Source organism: Sylvia atricapilla, chromosome 16 (genome assembly GCF_009819655.1).
Source record: "Sylvia atricapilla isolate bSylAtr1 chromosome 16, bSylAtr1.pri, whole genome shotgun sequence".
Classification (NCBI taxonomy): Eukaryota; Metazoa; Chordata; class Aves; order Passeriformes; family Sylviidae; genus Sylvia; species Sylvia atricapilla.
The window spans coordinates 13,988,474-14,010,644 of NC_089155.1; the positions used below are offsets into that span (position 1 = coordinate 13,988,474).

The 22,171-nt window shown below is 50.4% G+C and overlaps 1 protein-coding gene across 2 annotated transcripts in view; it reads left to right on the plus strand.

Moving 5' to 3' along the window:
• The first annotated feature begins 7,038 nt into the window (after positions 1 to 7,038).
• NFATC2 (nuclear factor of activated T cells 2) overlaps positions 7,039 to 22,171 on the plus strand; it is a 70,773-nt gene continuing 55,640 nt past the window's right edge. Inside the window, exons 1-3 of one of the 2 annotated variants that reach the window (XM_066330952.1) lie at positions 7,039 to 8,096; positions 9,369 to 9,537; positions 21,784 to 21,986. In XM_066330952.1, the coding sequence (XP_066187049.1) occupies positions 7,189 to 8,096; positions 9,369 to 9,537; positions 21,784 to 21,986 (1,280 nt within the window). In that variant the 5' untranslated portion in view covers positions 7,039 to 7,188. The remainder of the gene's footprint in view (positions 8,097 to 9,368; positions 9,538 to 21,783; positions 21,987 to 22,171) is intronic. The other variant, XM_066330951.1, reaches the window with a different exon arrangement.

Sequence of the window (22,171 nt, forward strand, 5' to 3'; positions counted from 1 at the left end):
GCTCTGGAAGCTCCGGGGCAGCAATGGGCACAGCCGGCTCTGGAAGCTCCGGGGCACCGGGGCGTGCAGCCCTCGGGACGCGCAGTCCCGGCGCCGCTGCCGGCCGTGGCCGAGCCTCCCGGGGGATGGCATCGGGCTGGGCACAGCCGCCTCCAGCCTGCGGACACACGCCGCCGGTTTGTGTTCGAATGGAGGGCGGAAAAAAGGAAAGATTTGCAGACTGTTCTGCTTTTCTGAGCTTGTGCTGTGGTACTTAAAAGTGCAGCGACAGGTGTTCCCTGACTTCGTGGATGGTGATTGTGTCTGTTGGCGGTATTAAACAGGGATGCTTCCCGTAAAATAGAGATTTCTGTAAACCAGACAAAGCAAAAAGAGAGGACCCGGAGGGATGACTTGTTGGGATATTGTCTCTAGGATACCTTGGTTTTGCTCCTGCACAGTGGAGAGGTGGTGTTTCCCTGGGGCATCTCAGAGATGTTGTGTTCCTCCCAAGGAGGAGACCTTTGAGGCCTGAATCGTGGTGTCATTAGTGGAATGGAGAGCTGTTGCTGAGTTTTATTCTCTCTGTTCTTGTCTAAGTGTGCAGATGTGCACTGCTGTCAAAGCTGACTGAGGATGGTTCATGCCATCAGATGGACAAAGCTGAATTTTCTTTCAAGGTTTCGTGTAGATCAAAATATGCTACAATAAATCCACGATGGGGAGGGGTTAATGGTTTTAATGAAAATACACTGAGTATCAGTGAAAGCTTCAGACGCTGGTGTGTTCACATCTCTGCAGTAGTCAGTGCTGCTGTGAAGCCTTAAGTGGGAGGTTCTACAGAATATAATCCGATGTAGGTGGGTGGTAGAAAGTCTAATCTTCAAACCACATAAATGCAGAGCAGTGCGTGCTTGTTGTAGAAGGAACTTCCTTCTCGAGCCTGCTTTCTTCACTTTTGAATGACTGGAAACCATAATCAGCAGTAATTTTGTTCCAAAGATGGAAATCATTAACATTAAAAAAAAAATAAAATCCCAACCATCTATGTGAGCATTGTAATCTGGAGAACATTGTCCCTGGCTTTGAAAAGGCACCAGCTCCAGTCTGGGAGCAATCCAGGAGACATCCACAACCTTTAATGTACAAAAGATTAAAGTGTGTTTACATGAGAGCAGAAAATGGTCAAATTCTGAGCAAGGGCTTTATCCACATGGTGCTGGTAAGTGATGCTCGTTGTCCATGTGCAGTTCTGGCCTCATCTGAGCTGCACTTTGAGCAAACGAGTCCCTCGTGCAGAGGAGGATTCAAAGTGGAACCAAAACCAAAGGAGTGAGTCCCAGCACTTGAGTCTGGTTCCTGCATTTGGAGCCCTCCCAGCCTGGTCTGCTCCACCCACTGCTCGTGGCAGGTCCTAAAATAACAACTCTATAAGCTAAAATCCTAAAAGGGATTTTTTTAAATTTTAAAAAAATGGAAACTTTGGGCTCCAGGAGTGGATTGGGGTGAACGTTTATTCCTGATAAGCGATTTTTTTAAAAGGTTGGAATTCGGCAGTATCCATCCAAGGTTGTGTTTTAAAAGCAGGACCTATATCTCAACTTGTTGTCATGGGGATGCCAGAAATATCCTTCCTGAAAGTGACTGGCATTTAGTCATGCTTGTGTGTGCCTGGGCCAAAACATGGACTGCTGCAAAACAACAGGGAAAAGAAGGGTCAACAGAAATCCTGCAGTCAATATTATTAATATTAGATGTTCCTCTTGAAGCCAGCCATTTCCAAAAGCAGCAATCCTGTAGAGAGTGCTTTTTACCTTTACTTGCCAGACTTTAATTAGCAATCTTCTCAGGATTTGCAAACAAAAAACATCTGCAGAATTCAGGGGCCTGCCCAGGTGGACAGGATTTGGGGAGTGTGTGCGAGGCATCCACGGCTTTCAGGTAGAAGCTGTGATTTTATTTGGCCACTGAGGATGTTTTCCATGTCCTTTAAACAAAGCAGTGTTGTCTGAATTCCCTGCACAGTTCCTGTGCAGGTGTTGGGTAGCGGTATCCCAAATTTTAGCTCGTTTCAGACACGACACGTGAGTTAATGAGCCTTTCCAAACGGAGCCCGACAAACAGGGCTCCCAGAGGAGTGGGTTCTGAAAACTGATAACTGCTCTGAGTTCTGATAACTGCTCTGGGTGTTCTTCCCTAACGCCTGTTACTGGCTGCTGTGAGACACGAAATACTGAAATCCACACTGTGCTCTGCTCCAGCAGCTCCCTGCAGGTTTGCTGGGCACTCACCGTGTGATGATCTGCTGAGGGGGAAAGCTGCCACTTCATTTTTAATGTCTGAGGTCAACCCTTCTGGGAGCTGGTCCTCTGAGGGGTGTTTTGCAAACCCAAACAAAGCCTGTGTTTAAAAATAAGATTCCCGATGAAATCCTGCCCTGAGACAACACGTAAGAGTGCAGATGGGAAAGAGTATTTTCTCTAGGCTCAGGCCCTTGCTGGAGCTCATTACACTCTCAGACTTCATCTGGTGATACGAATCTACAAGGTCTGTGTGTGTGCAGTGCAGGGAGCAGCCATAAATATTAATATTCCTCCAAATGCTTGTTGGGATGTAGACAGGCTCCCAGGGACATTGCCACGTCTTGTAGGTGTCAAGCCCTGAATAAGTTGCCTCGTTCCTTTTTTTTTTTTCTCTTCTCCCAGATGCAAAGCTATTAAAGGGAAAAAAAGAAAAAAAAAACCCTGAAAGTGCATGCAGTTGGGTCTTGGGGCTGGCTCAGGAACACAGGAGGCAGTGTTCAGCCCTGCCATAAAGAAACAAATATGCACATCTACCAGAGAATTCCAGATTTCACTCAGGAAACCGGCCCTCAACTGGAGCTTCCAAGCAGTTAGTGTAAATAACAGACGACTCAGCTTTTGAAAAATGCAAAGGAGCTCTGAGCTGGCCCCTTCAAATGACAATAAGCAAGTTAATTAAAAAAGAAAATCGACTCTTTTACTTATTCAAATAAGGGACTCCAGTTAAATCCCGAGGGCTGCAGCCAGCGGATGCGAGGTCAAAGCCCAGCTCGTGCCCCTGCCCTGCACAGGGCTATCTTTAGCTTTTCCTGGAGGATGGTTTGGATAAACCCAGCGTGGACCGCAGCCGCTGGGTGAGCCTTTCTCCCCTAATTTCATGCTAATTGGCACGCTCACGTTTGGCTTTGAAGTAGCTGCCTTGTTTTCAAACAGCACCGAGTGACCCTCACCGAGCCCCGTGTGCTCCCACTGGCCTCAGGGAACCTCGGGAGCCTCTTCCCTTTCCTCTCTGCCCTTCACAGACGTGTGAAAAGGAGTTTACTAAATCAGGGGTCAAGTCCTTTGACATTGAACTCCCCACGTGCCTTTCACCTGCGATTCAGTTCTCCCTGGGCTCTCCACGTGGGGAAGCTGCCTGTATCCTTCCTGCCTGTTCCAGAGGGGTGATGGAGCTGCCTGTATCCTTCCTGGCCCGGCCAGGGCAGCTGCTCTGGTGGTAGTTTGCAGTACAGAAGCATCCAGAACCCTGCTTCATTCCCTGTGAGGAAAAGGGGCAGTGAGAGGTGGCAGCTTGGTGGGATCCTGGAGGGCTCAGAGTGCTCTGGGGAGAGGAGCTGAGTGACACGGGAAAGGATGTTTGGTGACAGTAAAGCTGACTGAGGAGATGCCAGTGCTGCCTGGGTGCAAAACTCGCTTTCTTTTAACCCCCTGTCAAAGCAGAAGCATCTCTTGGTACTGAGTCAGAGGGTGAATCAGCAGTGAAAGCTCAGGCTGGGAAATGCCTGAGTGCAGGGAGGGGAGACGTGCTGGAGCTGTCTGAGAGATTCCATCCGAGGAGCAGTGGAGAGGACAGTCCTTTGCTGGAATACTCCAGTCTGTGTTCTGGGATGCCATATGCGGGAATAGATGAACTCTTGAAGGTGGCACAGCCTTGGGAGCAAAGCTGTATCTCTGAGGCGTCTGTTATCAGGTCACTTCAGCCCTTTGCTGGGCTGATCCCTCATGTCCCTGCTCTCCTGTTAGGGGGTGCAGCTCCTTGGGGAGCCCAGCTGGAGGTGGCAGGGCTGTGTCCCTGTGTGCCCAGTGTGGCAGAGGGCCAGCAGTGTGAGCTCTGCTGCCCTGGGCTCCTGCAGCCCTGCCCAAACCGGGTTCTTCAGAGACCGAATACTGGTCTCTGCGAGGGCACAGAGAGAGCAGCCGAGCCTCACACAGGCAGGGGCTTGACTCTGTTTGCAGAGGCAAACTGCTGCTGGTGCTGATGCTCCTCTGCTGGGAATTTTGGCTCTGCTTTGCCCTTTCCTCGAGCAAATTCCTGACCCCAGCCTGCCTCGGCCGGTCCCCTCCTGCTGAAACAAAAAAAAACCCCAACAAAAAGCAAACAGAACTCCTGCTGCTTTGCACGGAGGAGCGGTTTATCAGCGGGAGCAGCACTTGCAGCTCCACGGCCGTGCCCTGCATCCCTCCGGCTGAGGTCAGCGCTGGCCCCGCAGCATCCCCGCCGTTACCATGGGGACCGACCGCGGCGTCACCGGCGTGGGCCGGGACAGTGACTTCATTGTGCGGCTCTGCGGGGCCGGGAGAGCTCCCCAAAGGCCCGGGCCGGGCTCCTGACGAAGCCGTGCGATGAGTCAGGGCTGCAGCATCTCTCCCTGAGCCCCGGGCATCGCGGGCAGTGCCCGGAGCAGCAATCCCACAGCGTGCCGTGCGGGGAATGCCAGTAAATGCTGGTGCTGCACAGGGGCTGTGGGTGCCGGCTGTGTCCCGGAGGCCGGGACAGGCTGCGGCTTGCTCTGTGTGTGTGTGGGAGCGTTGGGAGTGACACCTGCGGGAGCGGGGAAAGCGCTCTTTGAGACGCGGGGTTTCGGGGATAAGCAGAGACAGTGTGGGTTGTCTGGAGTCCGGTTTTGGACGGGCTGTCACTGCGAGTGAGGGGTGTGTTTGTTACTCAGCGGGCTTTTAAAATTCCACGTGCGTATACAAATACATTTGCTTTTCCCGTGCCCCTCAACATGAACCTGCCCCCACTGGCTTTGCTGCTCGGCGTGTTGAGTTTTGGTTCTGTACCTGGCACAGAAAATTCAGTTTAACGTGTGCGATGGGGCAGCTTTAGCTGCAGGTGAAAGGCTCACCTGTGCCTTGAGGTGAAGCCTGGAGAGGTGTTGTGCTCCTGCTGGGCACCGCACGGATCCTGCCCGGAGCCTGGCCCCCAGCCTGCCTCTGCTTGCTGCTGGGTTTGTCCCCTGCCATCGGCTGGGCTCGGGGTGCTTGTCCCCAGAGCGGTGGCAGCGTGCTTTGAGGCTGTGGGGGGTGTGTTCCTCTGCTCATTCCCCAGACGTGACGAGTCCCGTTCAAAGGGAATCTCAGCAGCAATCCCGAGGCTGGATGTGTCAGACCTGAGTGATGGGGATGACACACCGCTCCCGAGTGCCAGAGCTCTGAAATCAACGGCGCTAAAAATACGTTTGGCTCAGAATTCCGTGACTCGTTGCTGTTTTCCCATCCCCAAAACAGCTGTGTGCTGGGATTAAAAGCCAGAGGGAACCTTAAGAAATGTGCAAGCTGGACTGTGCTGTGCAGCTCCCCTCCTGTCCCAGACCTTCTGTGTGTTGGTTTGTTTGCTCGGCCCTTGGGGTTTCCCACTAAACAGGAATAGGCTCAGCAGTTCCTAAAAATGAACAGAAAGCCCCTGAAAATAAGTCCAAATCTCTCTGCATGTAAAAGTTTCACTAGGAACTTCTGCTGCTTTGACAGAAAGCACAGTCAGCTCCTGCCTGGTTTTCTCTGTGGTATTTTCTCATGGGAATTGCTGTCTCATGGCCAGTTGGAGTTAGAGAAAATGCTGGAACAAAAATTTAAATATTATTTAAATAATTTAAATGAAACCCTCTGCTTGTGACCTGCACTGATCTGTGCCCAGAGCAAGCAGACACTGTGAATGAATCCCAAACTGTGGAGCTGTTTCTGGTATTTCCTGCTGGACACACTGAAATCCTTAAAAACATATACAAATCCTGGTAATGTTTTGCATGGTTTTTTTGTGTGATGACAAATATTCTTCAGCTTCCAGGCTGGGGCAGCTCCAGGGGCTGATGTCCATGGGAATACCTGCCATGGCTCTGCTCTCTGGGATGCCACTGCCATTGCACACCCTTGGGTGTGACTGGAACTGGGCCCAGCAGAGCTGCTGGGAATTCTGTGTTCCCTGCCAGCATCCCTGTGCTCTGCAACCCGGGGATAGTCTGCCAAATGGGAATCTCTGAAAATTGAGGATGTTTGGTCCCAGCAGAGACAGGGTTCTACTGAGGTTGTTATTGTGTATTTTATAATCCCTGTCTGAAAGTGTTCCTTGGGCTGAAATTGGAATGGCATTGCCCTTAACCACAGGGCTGGATTCTTCCTCCCTCGCTCTCTTTTCTAACAAATATTTGTGAACGTGTTTTCTGACTCACATGAAACCTGTCACCAAACTTGCTGTCGTGATGCAGAGCCAAACAAATCACCACACAGAACTGACTTCTCAGTTTAAGAGTTTGAGCTCAGCTTTGGGCCACGAAGCCTTTCCTGGCTGCGTTTGGCTCTGTGAGGAAGGTGTTTCTCCCTTCTCCAAAAGCTGCTCCTCAACATTTGGTTTTATGCAGGCCCTGTTTGGAATTGATTTTGTGATGTGCTGGTCTCAGTCCAGTTCCCAGTTGGCAAAATGTGACCAAAGTCAGGGCACCCCAGGTGTCACTAAGGGTGTCCTTGGCAGGAGGGCAGCCCTGCCGTGGGCAGAGGGGCTGACACGCTGCTCACCTGTCCAGGTGATGCCTCAGGTGAGGCTCAGGCAGCAGGAGCCCTGCTGGAGGTGTTTGCAGTGCTCCTGTCCATGCTGCACCTGCCCTGAGCACTTGAGCTTCCCTGGCTCTTAATCCAGTACTTCTCACAGGCATTAACTGCAGTTAAAAAGAATTAAATAATAAGCTGATATCAGATCACAACCAGTTTATAAATACGCGTATTTTTTAATCCATGATTGCTCGGCCTCTGTAACAATATTTACAGTCTTAAAGAGACCCTTCTTTTTCCAGAAGAACCGACTCCACATAAAACCAACAGCCCACCCTCTGGAGTTACATACGCTCATGATGTCTTGGACTGTGGCCTCAAGCCATGCCCCCTGCCTTTTTCTAGCCTTGCTGCAGACCCCATGGGCAGATATGGACAGCCAGATAGCATAGGGCCAACACCTACACACCCTGCCAACGCTGCAGGGGCCTCTGCTCCGAGCCCTAGGATTGAAATAACTCCATATCATGAACTGATTCATTCAGGGGGTCCCTTCCGCAGCAGAGACGCAGATGTTCTTTTGGTAGAACATCAGTCAAACTCAGCCACCACTAGCCCCAGGGTTACCCTGCCTGTCCCTGGCTTTGAGGGCTACAGAGAACCACTGTGTCTGAGCCCAGCTAGTAGTGGCTCCTCTGCAAGTTTCATTTCAGAGACAAATCTATCTCCTTGCACGTCACCATGTGTTTCACCAAATAATGGTCCTAGTGATGACCCTTGTCCGCAGTTTCAAAACATCCATACTCATTATTCTCCTAGAACCTCTCCAATAATGTCACCACGAACAAGCACCACGGAGGAAGCCTGCTTGGGACGTCATTCACCATCACCCTGTCCCAACTCAAGGTCCTCGTCACCAGGTGCAAAACGGAGGTTCTCTTGCACCGAGCTCTACGGCGCTCAGCTGCCTTCCACCTCTCCCGGGCGCTCCCGGAGCCCCTCTCCACAGCCCTCTCCTCGCATCCCCCCGAGGGAAGACACCTCTGCAGTCACTTACACGCAGCTGGCCAGCGCTGCCCTTCCCATGGATGCTATGAGCAGCCTCCCTGCGGATCCCTCCTGTGGCGTCCCCACCAAAATCTGGAAAACCAGCCCCGACCCTCCGTCCATGTCCTCCCACAAAAACAGCATTCCGTGCCACGTCTTCCAGACCGTGGACTTCCACGGGCCTTGCGAGCAGGAGGACAGGAGAAACTCGGCCCCAGAATCCATCCTCTTGGTTCCTCCGTCCTGGACAAAGCAGCTGGTGCCCGCGATACCCATCTGCAGGTATGGAATCCTCGTGGGTGTGTTGTCCGTGGTTTTCCGTGGTTTGGTGTCCTCTGTCGTGGCTGGGGATCCCTAGGGAGTGTTCTCTAGGGCAGGTCCTGCTGCAGGCCAGAGCTGGGTGCTCACTGGTTAATGGGAGCCTGGTCCATTAGGGTTCTGACATGAAAATGTCAGGGTTTTGAAGAAACATCACCAAAGAGGTTCATCGATAGCACAGTACACTACAAATTCAAATTTCCAAATGCTTTGTCTAAATAGCAGATTGCAGACAGCCTTTGACAAAGGCTGAGCACTCTGGTGCCATCCTGCTGCTCTTAAAATGGTGGGATTGCTTTTGTAAAGTCACTTACAAATTTCCATCAAGGATGAAAACGCTTTAAATAATGCCTGATTCGGAGCAGAGCTCACTGCTCCAGGTCAGACTGAGCCTTCAGTCCACTCCAGTGACTTAGTGTTGGTTGTTAATTTGTCAATTGTCCCTCAGCCCAAATCTCAGCCCTGCATTGTCTGGCTGTGTGGCATCTGCCAGGACCGAGGGTGCCAAGGGTGTGACTCTGCTGCCAGTCCGTGCTGGCACCCTGTCAGTGCCATCCCGCTGGCACTGAGGTTGTCCCCACACTGACGTTATCCCAGGGTGTTCCTGACCTGCTAAACACAAACTGTGAGTGAAAGAGCACAGGCTGTGACTTCCCTCAGCCTGTCAGACCGGTCCTGGCAGCAGCCTGTACTCACAGAGTGAAAGTGTGTTCTGAAATCCAGTGCAGCCTTTAGTTGTACATTGCAGGGTATTCATTTCATGTCATAAACCCTTATGTATTTTTGTAACAGGAAAACTAGTACCAGGTAAGGATATTTAGCATTTTATTGATGTGCAGCTTAATTAATATTTATGGAAATTGTATCTGTTAATTTACACAGCTGGTAGGTAATGCCAAACGGAGTTAATATTTCACAACACTTATTCTGTGATCCAAGTTGGAGACACACAGCAACAGCTAGATAAAAGAGGGACATCTTTGAGAAAATGAAACTGCTACAGATATTTCTGTTTAAGAAACAAACATCATCTCTTCTGCAGGGAGGTGGGCACACTGAAGTTGCCATCTCCTCAGCAGAGTTTGCAGTCAAACCTGAGCTCTTCCAGCACAACCTCACGGGAGCTCGCAGCAGACACCTGAACGTTTCCGTGGGGCGCCGGGAGGGATCAGGGGCTTTGAGAAACCACCTTCTCTGGCCTATCCCTGATGTTCTCTCCATCTCTGTGTGCCCCAGCTTGCCCGTGCAGTCTCTGCCACCCCTGGAGTGGCCCCTGTCCAGCCAGTCTGGCTCGTACGAGCTGCGGATCGAGGTGCAGCCCAAGCCCCACCACCGCGCGCACTACGAGACCGAGGGCAGCCGCGGCGCCGTCAAGGCTCCCACCGGCGGCCACCCCGTGGTCCAGGTAAGGCACTGGGCACCTCCCTGCACGAAAAACCGGGGCAAGTTCACCTCTGAGAGGCTTTCTGGGGGTTGTCCCTGGAAGAGGAGCACGCTCTGCGGTTTTGGATGTGCGTAAAGGGCGTGGGGCTGAGGCGCGGTGAAGTGCAGGATTTGGGGAGGTGCGGTTTGGATTGGCTTCTGGAAGCTCAGAAGTGTGGGATGATGTGTTGGCTGCATTTTCTGGGCTGGGTAAACCTCGTGTGATCCCCCTGATAACTGTCATAAGGTGCCTGGGAAGGCGCTGCTGAAACAAGTGAGCAAAATTCAGGCTGCCAGTGGTGGAGAGAACGAATTCGTCCCTTTGCTGACCTGAGAGGTGACTGAGCTGAACCCTTCTTCTGTTTGGAGTGTGAACAGCTTTTCCTTCACCTTTCAGAGAGTGGTATGAAATACTGGCTGAGTAGCTGCAGCGTAGCCAAGTGGGGGCACATCAGTCATTTCCCTCATTTCCCCTGTTCTCAGCCCGTGTTTCCTGAAGGAAAGCCAAAGGCAGGCCGGGGCTGTGTCAGGGGCAGAGTGCTGGGATGATGTGTGGGAGCTGAACAGGTCAGCCCCAGGCAAAGCCCTCGCTGAACAAAGCTGGGCTGCATCCCACAGATGTTCCTGACACACTCAGGGCCCGCAGGAACCAGGAAAACATTAACATTTATGCATAACTTCAAGCATGTGATCAATACCGCTAATTTCACCGGGTTGATTTGTGCATAACTTCAAACAGATGTTCAATATTCCCCCGCAGGCTCACCCCCTTTTAAAATCAAGCCATAAATTGTTAAATCAATGAATTTGTCTGCTTTGATGGAGCTGGACTTACATGCTTGGACTGGGTATTTGAGTAAAGGGTGCAGGGTAATATTAAACAGCAGTCACGTTTGCCATAGCTCACTAATGGAGGTTTTCTGGTTTGGGTCTGACAAGCTCAGAGCCTCCTGTGGTGTGTTTGAAGCTACCTAGATGCAGGAATGATCCTAATCAGCACTTGCTCCTTGCTCAGTTTGCTTGCAGCTGCAGTATCACTTACCTTCCCGAGGTATTCCCATCAACAGGGGCCTTATTGCCATGAAGGAGTTTCTTGTGACACGGGGAAATAGAATTTGTTTCCTTCCTGCAATCAGTGTCAATCAAAGAGGCATTTATATTTTCTGTTGAAGACAGGAACCAATATTGCTAGTTTTATCATAATTTGCCATCAAGCTGCAGGATCTGAAAGTATAAATTCAAATGTCCACTTTAATTCCCTGAGCAGATGTGCCTCTGCACAGCTGTGCCTGCATCTGGGGAAAACATGGACAGCTTCTTTCTGAAGGTTTATTGTAAAGCTGGGAGTAGTTGTCAAATTTGTGTTCACTTGAACATAACCAGGTTCATGTGGATGCCAAGCAATGAGATAGTTGCACCTGTATGGTTTATGACATCTCAGGCTGGGGGAGGCCAGTAAAATCCAAAGTTTTCATGTCAGAAGTTATTTGGCTTCAAGGGATTTTTTTCCCCCTCTCCTTCTTTCTCCTCAGTGAAATTTAACTTTTGTGTTCTTGTCAGATGCAAAGAAGAATATTTTTCTAAAATACCATCTCTTTTGAAACAAATCTGATTTTAAAAAAGTGCCCTCAATTAACCCTCCACTTGACTAATTACCCAGCTGAAGCTGCTGGCAGAAGAGCTCTTGGCTGCTTTTCTCAGCAAGGTGCTGGCATGCAATATTTATTTTTTGCCAAGCGCATTTTGCATGCAGATTTCTTCTTTTGGGCGCTCTGAAGCTACAGACCAGCAGCTCTCTCCAAGCCTTATCTCGTGGTTTATCTTTCTGATGCTGCTTCCTCTTCCTCACACGTCAAGCCCCGAGAGTTTGTGCTCAAGGCTCTGCACAGTTGTGCACTCCAAGCACGGCAGGAGAAGAGTCTGGGGGAGCTGGGGCAGGTGGAATGGGCCAGGAGCAGGGGGAGAAGCCGTGAATGCCATGGAATGTTCATGTCCCGTGGTGGCAGGGCCATGGAAAAGGACATGGAGAAGCACATGGAGAAGCACATGGAGAAGCACAGGCTCCCAGCTCAGGGGCTGCAGTCACTCTTTGGAGGAACCTACAGCTTGTGTTAACTGTGGAGACACTCAGGTTTTAGGGGAGTGAGTATCCCCTGGGTGTTCAGGTGCTGAGGACAGCCAGGAGATCCTTTGTGGCAAGGACAGAGCTGAAATTTCCGTGCTCCTTCCATCCTCAGTCACCGAGACCATGGGAGGCACCTTCGGTTCCCAAATCTTTTCTCTCAAAGCTGCTTCTTTGTGCCCATCTGCTGCAGCCAGGGCTGTGGAAGAGGCTGTCCAGTGGGAAAGGCAGTGGCTGCTGCTGAGCAGAGCCTGGGGGTGTGACTGGGACAGAGGGGACAGTGACAGAGGTGACAGTGACAGAGGGGACAGTGCAGACACAGAGCTGCAGTGCAGTGGCAGAGGTTCAGTCCTGTTTGCCTCGGTACAACACCCAAAAGCAGAGTGGGGCTGCAGGAGCCCAGTGCTCAGGTGAGGGGTAGGCACAGGACCCCCAGCCCCTGCACCCCTGGGTGCCAGGCTGCTCCTGGAGCAGGAGAGCTGCTCAGAGAGGGGCTCCTGTTCAGCACAGCCAGCCCAGCCTTCCCCTGGGTTTTAACTTCTAAAATTGTGGTGACTTTCACTGCCTCTTTTTATTTTTCTTATTAAAAAGAAGCTGGAATGGCAGAGTTGTTAGTGGAGCTCACAGGAGCTGCTTTACAACAACAAACATATGTTCCACTTTCCTTTTATATCTGAATTTTGCCGTCTGTGTTTTCTTGTGGTTTCGCAGTCAAAGGAGACATTGTTTCTTAGCCTGGGCTTCCCATGGGGCTCTGCCTTTTAACTGTATGTGACTTCCAACATTCAGCTAATTCACTGGTGTGTCAGTGAAACCAGAGCCTTTGATGGAAACTCAACCCCAAATCTCAGCTCGGTGGGGTGATTCGCGCTCTCTCTCACACGTGGGGCCGCTGCTGCTGAAACCCCTGAGCAGCCCTCCCAGGGGACATCCAGCACCTGAATTTGTCCTTTTCCCACCTTCCCGAGGCCCCTGGGCAGGGCGAGGCTGGGCTGGACCCGCCTGCTGCTGCACAACATCTGCTTCTACTAAATGATGATTTTATTTCTTTTATGATACTCAGTTTCTTAATTTGGTGACTGTTCAGTCAAAATTCCAAGGGCTGAATCTCCCTTGCTCTGCTGGTCCTTACAGTAAATACCAACCAGACTCCCAGTGTCCTGCTGGGATCTCTGTTTTCCCAGCTCTGGGACAGAGAAGCAGCTCCTGGGAGAAAGCAGTCGGGAGGTTTGCTCCTGAGTGACCCCACAGCTCAGTGTAAGCGAGTTGTTTCCTCTCTGGGCTGCAGTTTCCCTGCCCCTGGGAAGAGCTGATCCTGTTTTCAGGATGCTTGGACTATCCCAGGTGACAGATTTAAAGCAAACATATCTGTCCAGTGCCCGTGTGCAGGGAGGAGGATTTGTGGCCGTCACTTCCCTGCTCTGGGGCTGGGCTTTGCCCTCAGCTCAAACCACCTGCACCTTTCACACCGGATTTACCTGCAGGGTTTGTTTGCACAGTGGCATCGTTGTGGGGGCCTCTTGAGCTTTGAGCTCTCTGCTGTGGATTTATTGACTGCTGCTCCGTGTGCAGGGACTGATGTGCACTGGCCAAAGCTGAGATTTTAGCTGCATCTGGGAAATTCTCTGCAGAACGAATATGCCATCAAATGTCAGGGTGGGTCAGCAGCCCCTGTGCTGTGCTGCAAGCAGGGCTGTAATTCTGAGGTAGAGGTGAATAAAAAGCTGTCACCGAGACTTTGGAGCCTGATTCAGAGTACTTTGCTTTTGCTGGAGAGGAGTTCTGGCGGAGGAGAGGGGAAGCAGCATGTACCAGCTGGTTTAGGGGGATGCCTGTGCTCTGCACGTTTTGTGGGTTAGAAACACTCCAGGATGAGGCAGATGTAAGATTTAGTTGCTCTTTCCTGTAGGTTCTCGCTGCAGGACTGTGCTTGGGGAGGTCAGAAGTGAAGCTGGAATTTGTGGCTGTGGGGACACTTCCAGCACAGAACTCCCCCCATTCAGGGTGTGCTGGAGTATCTGCAGGAGGGGTTCACACAGGCTGGGCAGTGTCCCCTAAAGTCACCCCAGAGCTCTCTGCTCACGGGCTCCCCTGCCCAGCTGAGCCTCCAGCTCTCCCTTGCTCCCTCAGGGCTGATGTCTGGGCACTTGGAAGTGCCCCATGGCAGGGGAGGGCTCCCACCCAGCTCAGGGTGCTCAGGGCTCCTCCTGCCTGCTGCTGCTCAGGGAAAATTATCTGGGGTCTCTCTTTCATTCTGAGACAACTGCTGAACCCTGAGGCCTCCAGCAGACCGGAGTTGTTCTCTCTAATTGTCTCTCATGTTGTGGGTTTCAGCACAAAAGAAACTGGGGAGGAGAGAGGTTCCTGAGGCTTGCTATTTTTTCTTTTATTTTTTTCCCCCTTTTTTTTTTTTTTTTTTTCCCCCACAAAAATGGTTTTTGGCCAAGGTATTTTCAAGATGTGGCTGACATTCAATCCATTGTCCATGAGCCAAGGCCGTGGTGGGTTCCTGGGCCCCACAGCCACCTTCCAGGAGACCCAGCACTAAGCCCTGGCACAGGGTTCTGCTCTGGGGGTTTGGTTCAGTGGTTCAGTGCAGTTAAACTGATCATTTTGGGCTGGGATTCGCCTCCAGGATGCTCCTGGTGCTGCCACATCTGTCCCCGTGGCTGCTGTCAGGCTTTGTGCCACTCCTGGGTTGCACAGAGGGCTGCTCCTGGGGAAGGATGAGCTGAGTGGGGCAGAGGAAGGTGAGGTTTTAAAAAAGCTCTGCTTTGTCACCCTCAGCTCCTGTCCTGCAGGGCTGGGGCTGGTCCCACAGCTCCTCTGACAGCTGGCAAGGGACCAGCTCTGCTAACTGGTGCCAGAGCCCCGTGTCACTGTGTCAAAATCATCCCGTTTTCACCCCGATTGCCTCGTGGCATAGCGAGTTCTGTCGTGCTGGGGAGGTTTGACTCTTTAGTCCTGAGTGTGCCATGGGAGTGCTTTAATGACACAGTCGGATTTCTTATCCAGCTGTGACAATGAGACCTCCAAATCCTCCTCCCTGCACACGGGCACTGGACAGATGTGTTTGCTTTAAATCTGTCACCTGGGATAGTCCAAGCATCCTGAAAACAGGCTCAGCTCTTCCCAGGGGCAGGGAAACTGCAGCCCAGAGAGGAAACAACTCGCTTACACTGAGCTGTGGGGTCACTCAGGAGCAAACCTCCCGACTGCTTTCTCCCAGGAGCTGCTTCTCTGTCCCAGAGCTGGGAAAACAGAGATCCCAGCAGGACACTGGGAGTCTGGTTGGTATTTACTGTAAGGACCAGCAGAGCAAGGGAGATTCAGCCCTTGGAATTTTGACTGAACAGTCACCAAATTAAGAAACTGAGTATCATTTAAAAAAAAATCATAATTTAGCAGAATCAGATGTTCAAAGGATTGTGTTCAGAGGCCTTTTTAGACAGCCTTGGTGAGGAGCAAAAGGAACTGAGGCAGAGATTTCCTTCTGGTTTGCGTTCTTTCGCAGTGTCCCAAGTACATTAAGTTGAACAAAACCATGTGAGAGCGCTCGGCTTTGTTGCTCAATGTCAGCTCTAAGTGAAGCAGGCAGAGGAGCTGCCACATGATGCAGTGGCTGGACGAGGTCTTTGTTGAGCTCCTGACAGTTATTGATATGCCACTCTCCTCGAGACAATGCAGTGACATTTTCCATCTCGGTGTGAGCATTGTTGAGCAAAGATCTCCCCCCCAAAAATAAAACAACCCTTGACATGGTTGCAGTCAGCGGGTTCTAACGATGGGGATTAACGATCACATCCGAGGCTGGAGCTGCTTGCAGCAGGACAGGGGACAGGAGCAGGCTGTTGGCTCAGAACATCACCTGGGAGGATGTGGAAGGAGCAGGGCAGGGGCAGAGCAGCCTGGCAGCGCCGCTTATCTCCGGCACAGCAGCAGGAAAGGCAGCCGCGGCAGGAAGCGATTTCTCACCGCTCGGTGCTTGTTATAAATAGCGAGTCTAATTTCATAAAAGAATGCCAATTTATTGATAAAATTCCACGAAATAGAATTTTATGGGAAAAGGCAGAATCCATGGGACAGCACGGAGCCCGGGATCGATGCTGGGTGAAGCTCAGATCCCACAGTGTGCCGTGTCCTCCCTGGTCGCAAATTCTGTCCATGCACAGTCCAGTTTTATACAGTTTTTCTTGCTCAAGGCAAAAGTTGCCTCACCCCATTGTGCACTCTGTTGGTGTTTCAAATTCATATTTCTTTTCTTTCCCTCTGCTGCTCTGGGGAATGGTTTTCCAGGCAGTGTTGGGGCTCCTGATTGGATTTTTGGGACCTTGGCATTCACACCCCACTGGTCTGATGGAGATAAGATCCAATCAGGTGATGACCACATTGGCAATCCCATCTCTGGAGAGCACCCATCTCCTTCAGGAGACTCCTTTTAATTTGCAGTTGTGATTCTCCTATTCCTGGAAACGACTTAGAGTTGCACCATCACTTTTTATTTCAAGGAGATGGAGGCATTTAATACAGTGTATGTTTTATACAGTGTATTTATCTAAAAAGAACTAATTAATCCCCCAACGATTATAACAGTGCTCGTTTGGGATGGGATGGGATGGGGTGGGGTGGGATGGGATGGGATGGGATGGGATGGGATGGGATGGGATGGGATGGATGGATGGGATGGGATGGGGTGGGATGGGATGGGGTGGGGTGGGATGGGATGGGATGGTTGGTGTCAATCACACACATGCACAGCCCGGGAGGTTCATGCACACGGGTGGGGAGGCACAGTCATGGAGCACAGCCCGTGTCCCCCTGAGCTCCAGGAGCGCAGCAGATCAAACCCCCACACCCAGGGAATCAACTGCCCACATTGATACTTCTCCTCCTGGCCACAGCTCACGTTGTCTGGACAGGAAGGTGCTGTAAAGATGCAGCTTTGTCCATCGCAGGGAGAAAGACCTAAATGCCCACCAGGCAGGGCTCTGTTGGGGTGAACGGGAAATAAATTACTCCCTTTCACTCTCTAGAGCAATTGGCCTCACCCAGGGTCTTACTGGGGCTGCTCAAAGACACCACTGAGGTTTGCAGATCCTGCTGCTTCCGTCGTGCAAAGCCCAGCGCTGCACGGAGCCTTTTGACGTGCAACAGCTAAACCAGAAATCCCCAAGAAAATTCGGCACTGCCGCCCAGAAATGAAAATGCAAAGCTCGCAGTGCTGTGGGAACTGAGGTGCTGCAGCTGCTGAGTGGTGCCCAAAGTGCCACTTTGGGGTGTTTGCAGGATGGGGTCAGCATTCCCTGGCAGCATTCCCTGCCTGCAGCAGGGCACAGCCACCACGGCTTTCTCACTGGGCTTTGGCTGCTCATCCCCTGGGAAATCACTGCCCCTCTCTGGCCTGCCTTCTGGGTAAGAATGAAAAAGTTATCTTACTAATTTCCTATGAATCTCTTTTTTTTTCCTACTAATAACGTAATTCTGCATAAATTATAGTAGTATTTAAATTCGAGAAAGCGTATCCCAGATTGAAATACCTAAATTTCAAAATTGCACTGAGTTCCCCCTATGTAGATGTGTTGTATCTCCAGGTAATCACCTACAGAATCTTTAAAGAATTTGCCTTGCTTTCTGCCTCTGCTGTCAGTTTTTATTTTAGCCCAGTTAAGCAGTGTTGCAGCCTTCCCCTGTGCAGAGATTTGCTCTTGGTGCAGCACAGCAAAGGTGACCCTGTGTTTCACATGTCCCCAGTCAGGGCACTGCCAGCCCTGGGTTTGGGTCAGCCCAGCACTGGGCAGGGAATGGTTTAGAAGGGAATTAACAACTCTGGCTTGAAGTGAGGTGTATTTGGAGCTGGGGTCTCAGTTTGTGAGGAGACAAACTGAGTTTTGGAGCAGAGCAGGGGGAGGAAAGTGTTTTCATGTGCCTGATGTGTGCTCCCAGTGCTGCGGTGCCACCCCAGGGGTGGTGTTGGGTGTGCAAATGGACAAACTCAGCAGCCAAGGGCACCTCAGCTCATTCTGTGCAATGCAGAATTACACAGGTGCCTTCCTCAAGTGGCACTCAAATCCCCCCCTTCCCCAAATTTGGCTGGTAGTGACCCACGCGTGGAGTGCAGAATGAATTGGATTTCTGCAGAGGTGAGATGATGCTTTTAATCGTGCCACACATTTCCAGTTTATTTAGAGACCCAATCATGGTAGCAGAGCAAACAAGAAAAGTCTCCTTGTTTTCTGAATGATGTTATTTGTTGATCTGCTAAAGTGCTTTGCATTTCCTCAGGTCACAGACCAGCCCATGTCTGGCTGTGTGAATATTGTAAGAGTTAGGCAAAGGCAAAGTTTAAGAAAAATCTTTCAACTGAAAGAAATAGGATCTTAAAGTCCCAAAATAGAGTATGGAAAGGTACACATCATGTCTGGCTTCTCTTTCCCCTTGTGGCAAATGTGACTCAAAGGAGTTGGGTTTTTTCCAGCTCGATCTGTATACAGTTTGGGGGAGTTTTATTGTGAATAGGTCACCTTATAATACACAAAAATATTTCCTCCCAGAGTTCTGCGTTCATAAATCTTTCTTGATCCTCACTCCCTTGAAACTGAAGTCCAGATGATTTAGTTTTCCTCATGGAAAGAAGAGTGAGAAGGAGTGAAGGCACACCTTGGTGTGGGGCTGCTGCTCCCCTGGAAGGGTTTGGAGGGAGCAGCTCTGATGAGCAGAGGAACAACACTGAAACACAGATTTTAGAGCAGCTTGGTTGCTGCTAAGGGAGGAAAAAACGAATTTCAAAGTTAGTGTTTTAAAAAGCATTTAAAATCTTCACTTCTCAAAGTTTGTCTGAGGGTCAAATTTCTCCTTTGCTTCTCCAAAGAAAAATCGGTGCTTTGGTTAAATATTGAAGCAGCTGCCTGGCAAAGTGGAGGTGAGTGTTCATTGCCAATCTTTAACAGCTCAGTTTTAAGAAGAGACATATCTCTGAGGCACAGCTTTGGTGTGTTCTTTCACTCTAGCTCACGGTGAATTTTCTCTGTAAAAGAGCAGCACAAATACTCTGTCCCTGCTGAGCATCACTGTTCCCTGGTGCAGGCCAAGAGAGAGCTTGTGCAATGTGACCAAAGCTGTGCTGCATTGCTGGTGAAGATGAGTGTAAAACTCTGGTTTTAAAGCTCCTGGAGTGTTTCTGTGAGCTGCTCATTTGTAGCAAGTGGAAGGTAGATGGAAATGCTTGTGGTAAATCATCACCTAATGTTAGCCCTGAAAATGTAATCGGTTAGCTCAAGGATAAACCCTTTTAAATGGGGACAATTGACTATTTTATATCTCTTCTTTTCTCTTTCTATTTGCATTTTATAACGCGATTCTGATTTTACAATGATGTCATCCCACAGCCCTGCCATAATACCATCAATTACAAAAAACCCCATCATTTTCTTCCACTGAGCAAACAACTGATTTAAAGTCTGGTTCTGTGGAGGATCAGGAGGCCTTTTTCTGTGTGTTTTATTCCCCTGGGCCAGCAGATAATACAGACCTTGTCATATGAACAGGGAATCAATTCCGCTCTTCTTTAGGTCTGTATGCATTTATACAACACACAGCCACAGACATGCACATTATTGGACAACCAGGAACAGCTTTGTCTTGGGAACTCATCCTGTACATGAGCAAACACCACTTAAAATTACTTTTAAAGGTGGCCAGTATTAAACCCTGTGTATGTGGCCAATTCTGTTACAGCTGCTACTGACTGTGCTCACTGGGGGCAGATTTTCTTTTGTAATTTATTATCTGTTTTCCTCCTTTTCAGTCTCCCACCCATAACTCTGGGATTTTGTCCTGCCAGGACAGAGGGGAGAGCAAAAGCTGCTTTGCTGTCCCTGTAATAACCCCTCCTGTCCAAAGGATCCTCTCCTTGCTGTAGCTGGATCCACAAAGAATTACTCTGTCAGGAAGGACAATAAACACGCTCAGTGCTTAAAAACTGCTCTTCCCCCTCGCCCCTTGTGAAGACAGGCTGGCTTTTGGTGATACAATGGCTTTGCACTGAAGGCCAGGAAATGTTGGATTTTGGGAGTCCCATGATTTAGGGTGAGTTTTCTGTGTGGCTCCCAGTGGATCCGGGCTGTGGATCAGCAGGGGCTGGTTCCTCCAGCAGATCTGTCATTCTGGCCTCTGGTGCCTTTCACCTCTCACTCTTTTTGTCCATTTCTCAGTGTGCCCATGGCGGCTGCTGTATTTATCACCTTCCTGGCCGTGCTCCTGGCCGTGCTGTGTCACCTCCCTGGCCATGCTGTGTCACCTCCCTGGCCGTGCTGTGTCACCTCCCTGGCCGTGCTGTGTCACCTCCCTGGCCGTGCTGTGTCACTTCCCTGGCCGTGCTGTGTCACTTCCCTGGCCACGCCGTGTCACCTCCCTGGCCGTGCTGTGTCTCCAGTACCAACCCTGGTGCTCTGAGCATGGCTCCCATCTCCAGATGAAGGTTTTCACAGATCCTCCTGCCCCATCCCCTCCCTATCTGCACCTGAAGGTTTTCACAGATCCTCCTGCCCCATCTCCATCCCTATCTGCACCTGAAGGTTTGCACAGATCCTCCTGCCCCATTCCCACCTCCCCACTCCAGAACTCTGGTGCCAGTGAGGTGTCAGAGGTGTCTGGGCTGTGCCTGGGCTGGGCTCTGCAGTTTGCTCTTGCACAAGCCCTGCCTAGGGCCTGGTGCCTTCAATGGAGCTATTCATGGGGCTGTTGATGCCAGGGCAGGCTGCTCACTGGGGCCTTGGCTGGAGGGGTCTCTGGGGCACAGCCCCTGCCTTTGTGCGCCTCCAAAGTATGTGCTGGATGAGGAGTGATAGCTCTGGAGAGTGAGTGTCGCCTTACATTTGCCATACTGCAGGAAGGCTGCCAGCACTGCATTGATGCTGCATGTGGTCCCCTTCCAGGGGGGAATTAATCCTTCTGTGCAAGGATACCTCCTGCTGACTGGTGAAAAGAAAAAAAAAAAGAGGAAAAAAAAAAACCCAAAAAAACCCTCTGGTTTGGCCATGAATACCATTAGCTTAATCTTCCTTTTCTCTGATCTTTCAGTACTATTTGCTTTGTATGGCTTCATCAAGGTTTTGTATGTGGACAGAGTAATTGAAAACAAATTTAGCATGTCTCAGACCATAAAGTTCCCTTTCAGCTCGATCCCTGGCTATGCGGTAGATAAATGTCTGGTTCTCATTTTTGGTTATGTGAGAAATTTAGAATGGTTTGATTTGTAATTTTGAACGTTAATAAAGAAGGAGAAATTTCCTTGTCTCCTGGTCTGTGGAGGCATTCTGGTTTCCCTGCAGCAAATGGTGTTTATTAAAAAATAAGACAGAAGAGTCTGTGTCCTTGAGGCCTAGAAACCCCAGGCTCTGAGGTCAGCTAAGACATCCTTGTGCTTCAGTCCCAGACCCAAAGTGCCATCTTTACCTGAACAGGTGGTGTTTTAATGGAGGGCGAGAGGAATGGTTGAAGGTGAACCAATGTTGGAATTCTGGAAACTCAGATTTTGGGATTTTAGTGTCTAGTAATGTGTGTGAGTCAAGATGGGAGATTTGAGGCATTGTCTGGGTCCTTCTTCTTCACCTTCTTCTTCTTTCTTCTTCATGACTTTGGGTGGGTTTCTGTAACTGGGTGAAAAAGGTCCCTATTTTGGGCCTTGGGTGGTCATTATTGGGTCAGAAATAGAAATAATACAGATGTCACCTCGTTATTGGGTAATTAGCACTTAAACAACCTTGGGAAGAGTCAGAGGTGCTCCATTTCACCTCATTTCTCTGATTGCTGGTTAGAGCTCATGGCTGGTGAGTCTGTAAATGGATAAGAAATAATAAACACCCAAATCTGAACTCGAAACCTTCATTTCCCATATATTAACCCCAACCTCGACAAGGAAAAAAAGAAGCCAGAACCTTCACAAACCACCACCTGAGGGAAGGATGAGTTTCTCAGAGCAGCGAATCAAAGACAGATTCCTCCCTTTACCTCCACGTATCTGCCAACCTCCTTGGCTCCCCGAAGGCACTGCAGGCCCGTGCCCTTTGCACGGTGTGACAGCAGGTTTTTTATTTCATGTCTTGCCAGCTGCACGGGTACATGGAGAACAAACCCCTGGGGCTGCAGATCTTCATCGGCACGGCGGACGAGCGCATCCTGAAGCCCCACGCCTTCTACCAGGTCCACCGCATCACGGGCAAAACAGTCACCACCACCAGCTACGAGAAGATCATCGGCAACACCAAAGTGCTGGAGATCCCCCTGGAACCCAAGAACAACATGAAGGCCACGTGAGTAGATTTCTTTTTGTTGGCAGAGTTGAGGCGGTTAAAGTTGGCGCTGAAGTTCTTTTCTCTTCGGGAAGGAGAAGGAGCTTGAAGGAATAATGATGCTCTGGAGGGATTCCCCCTTTCCAGCACGTTGGGGTGATTTATGAGGGCAAAAAACAGCCTTTTAAAAGACAAAGCCAGCTAGG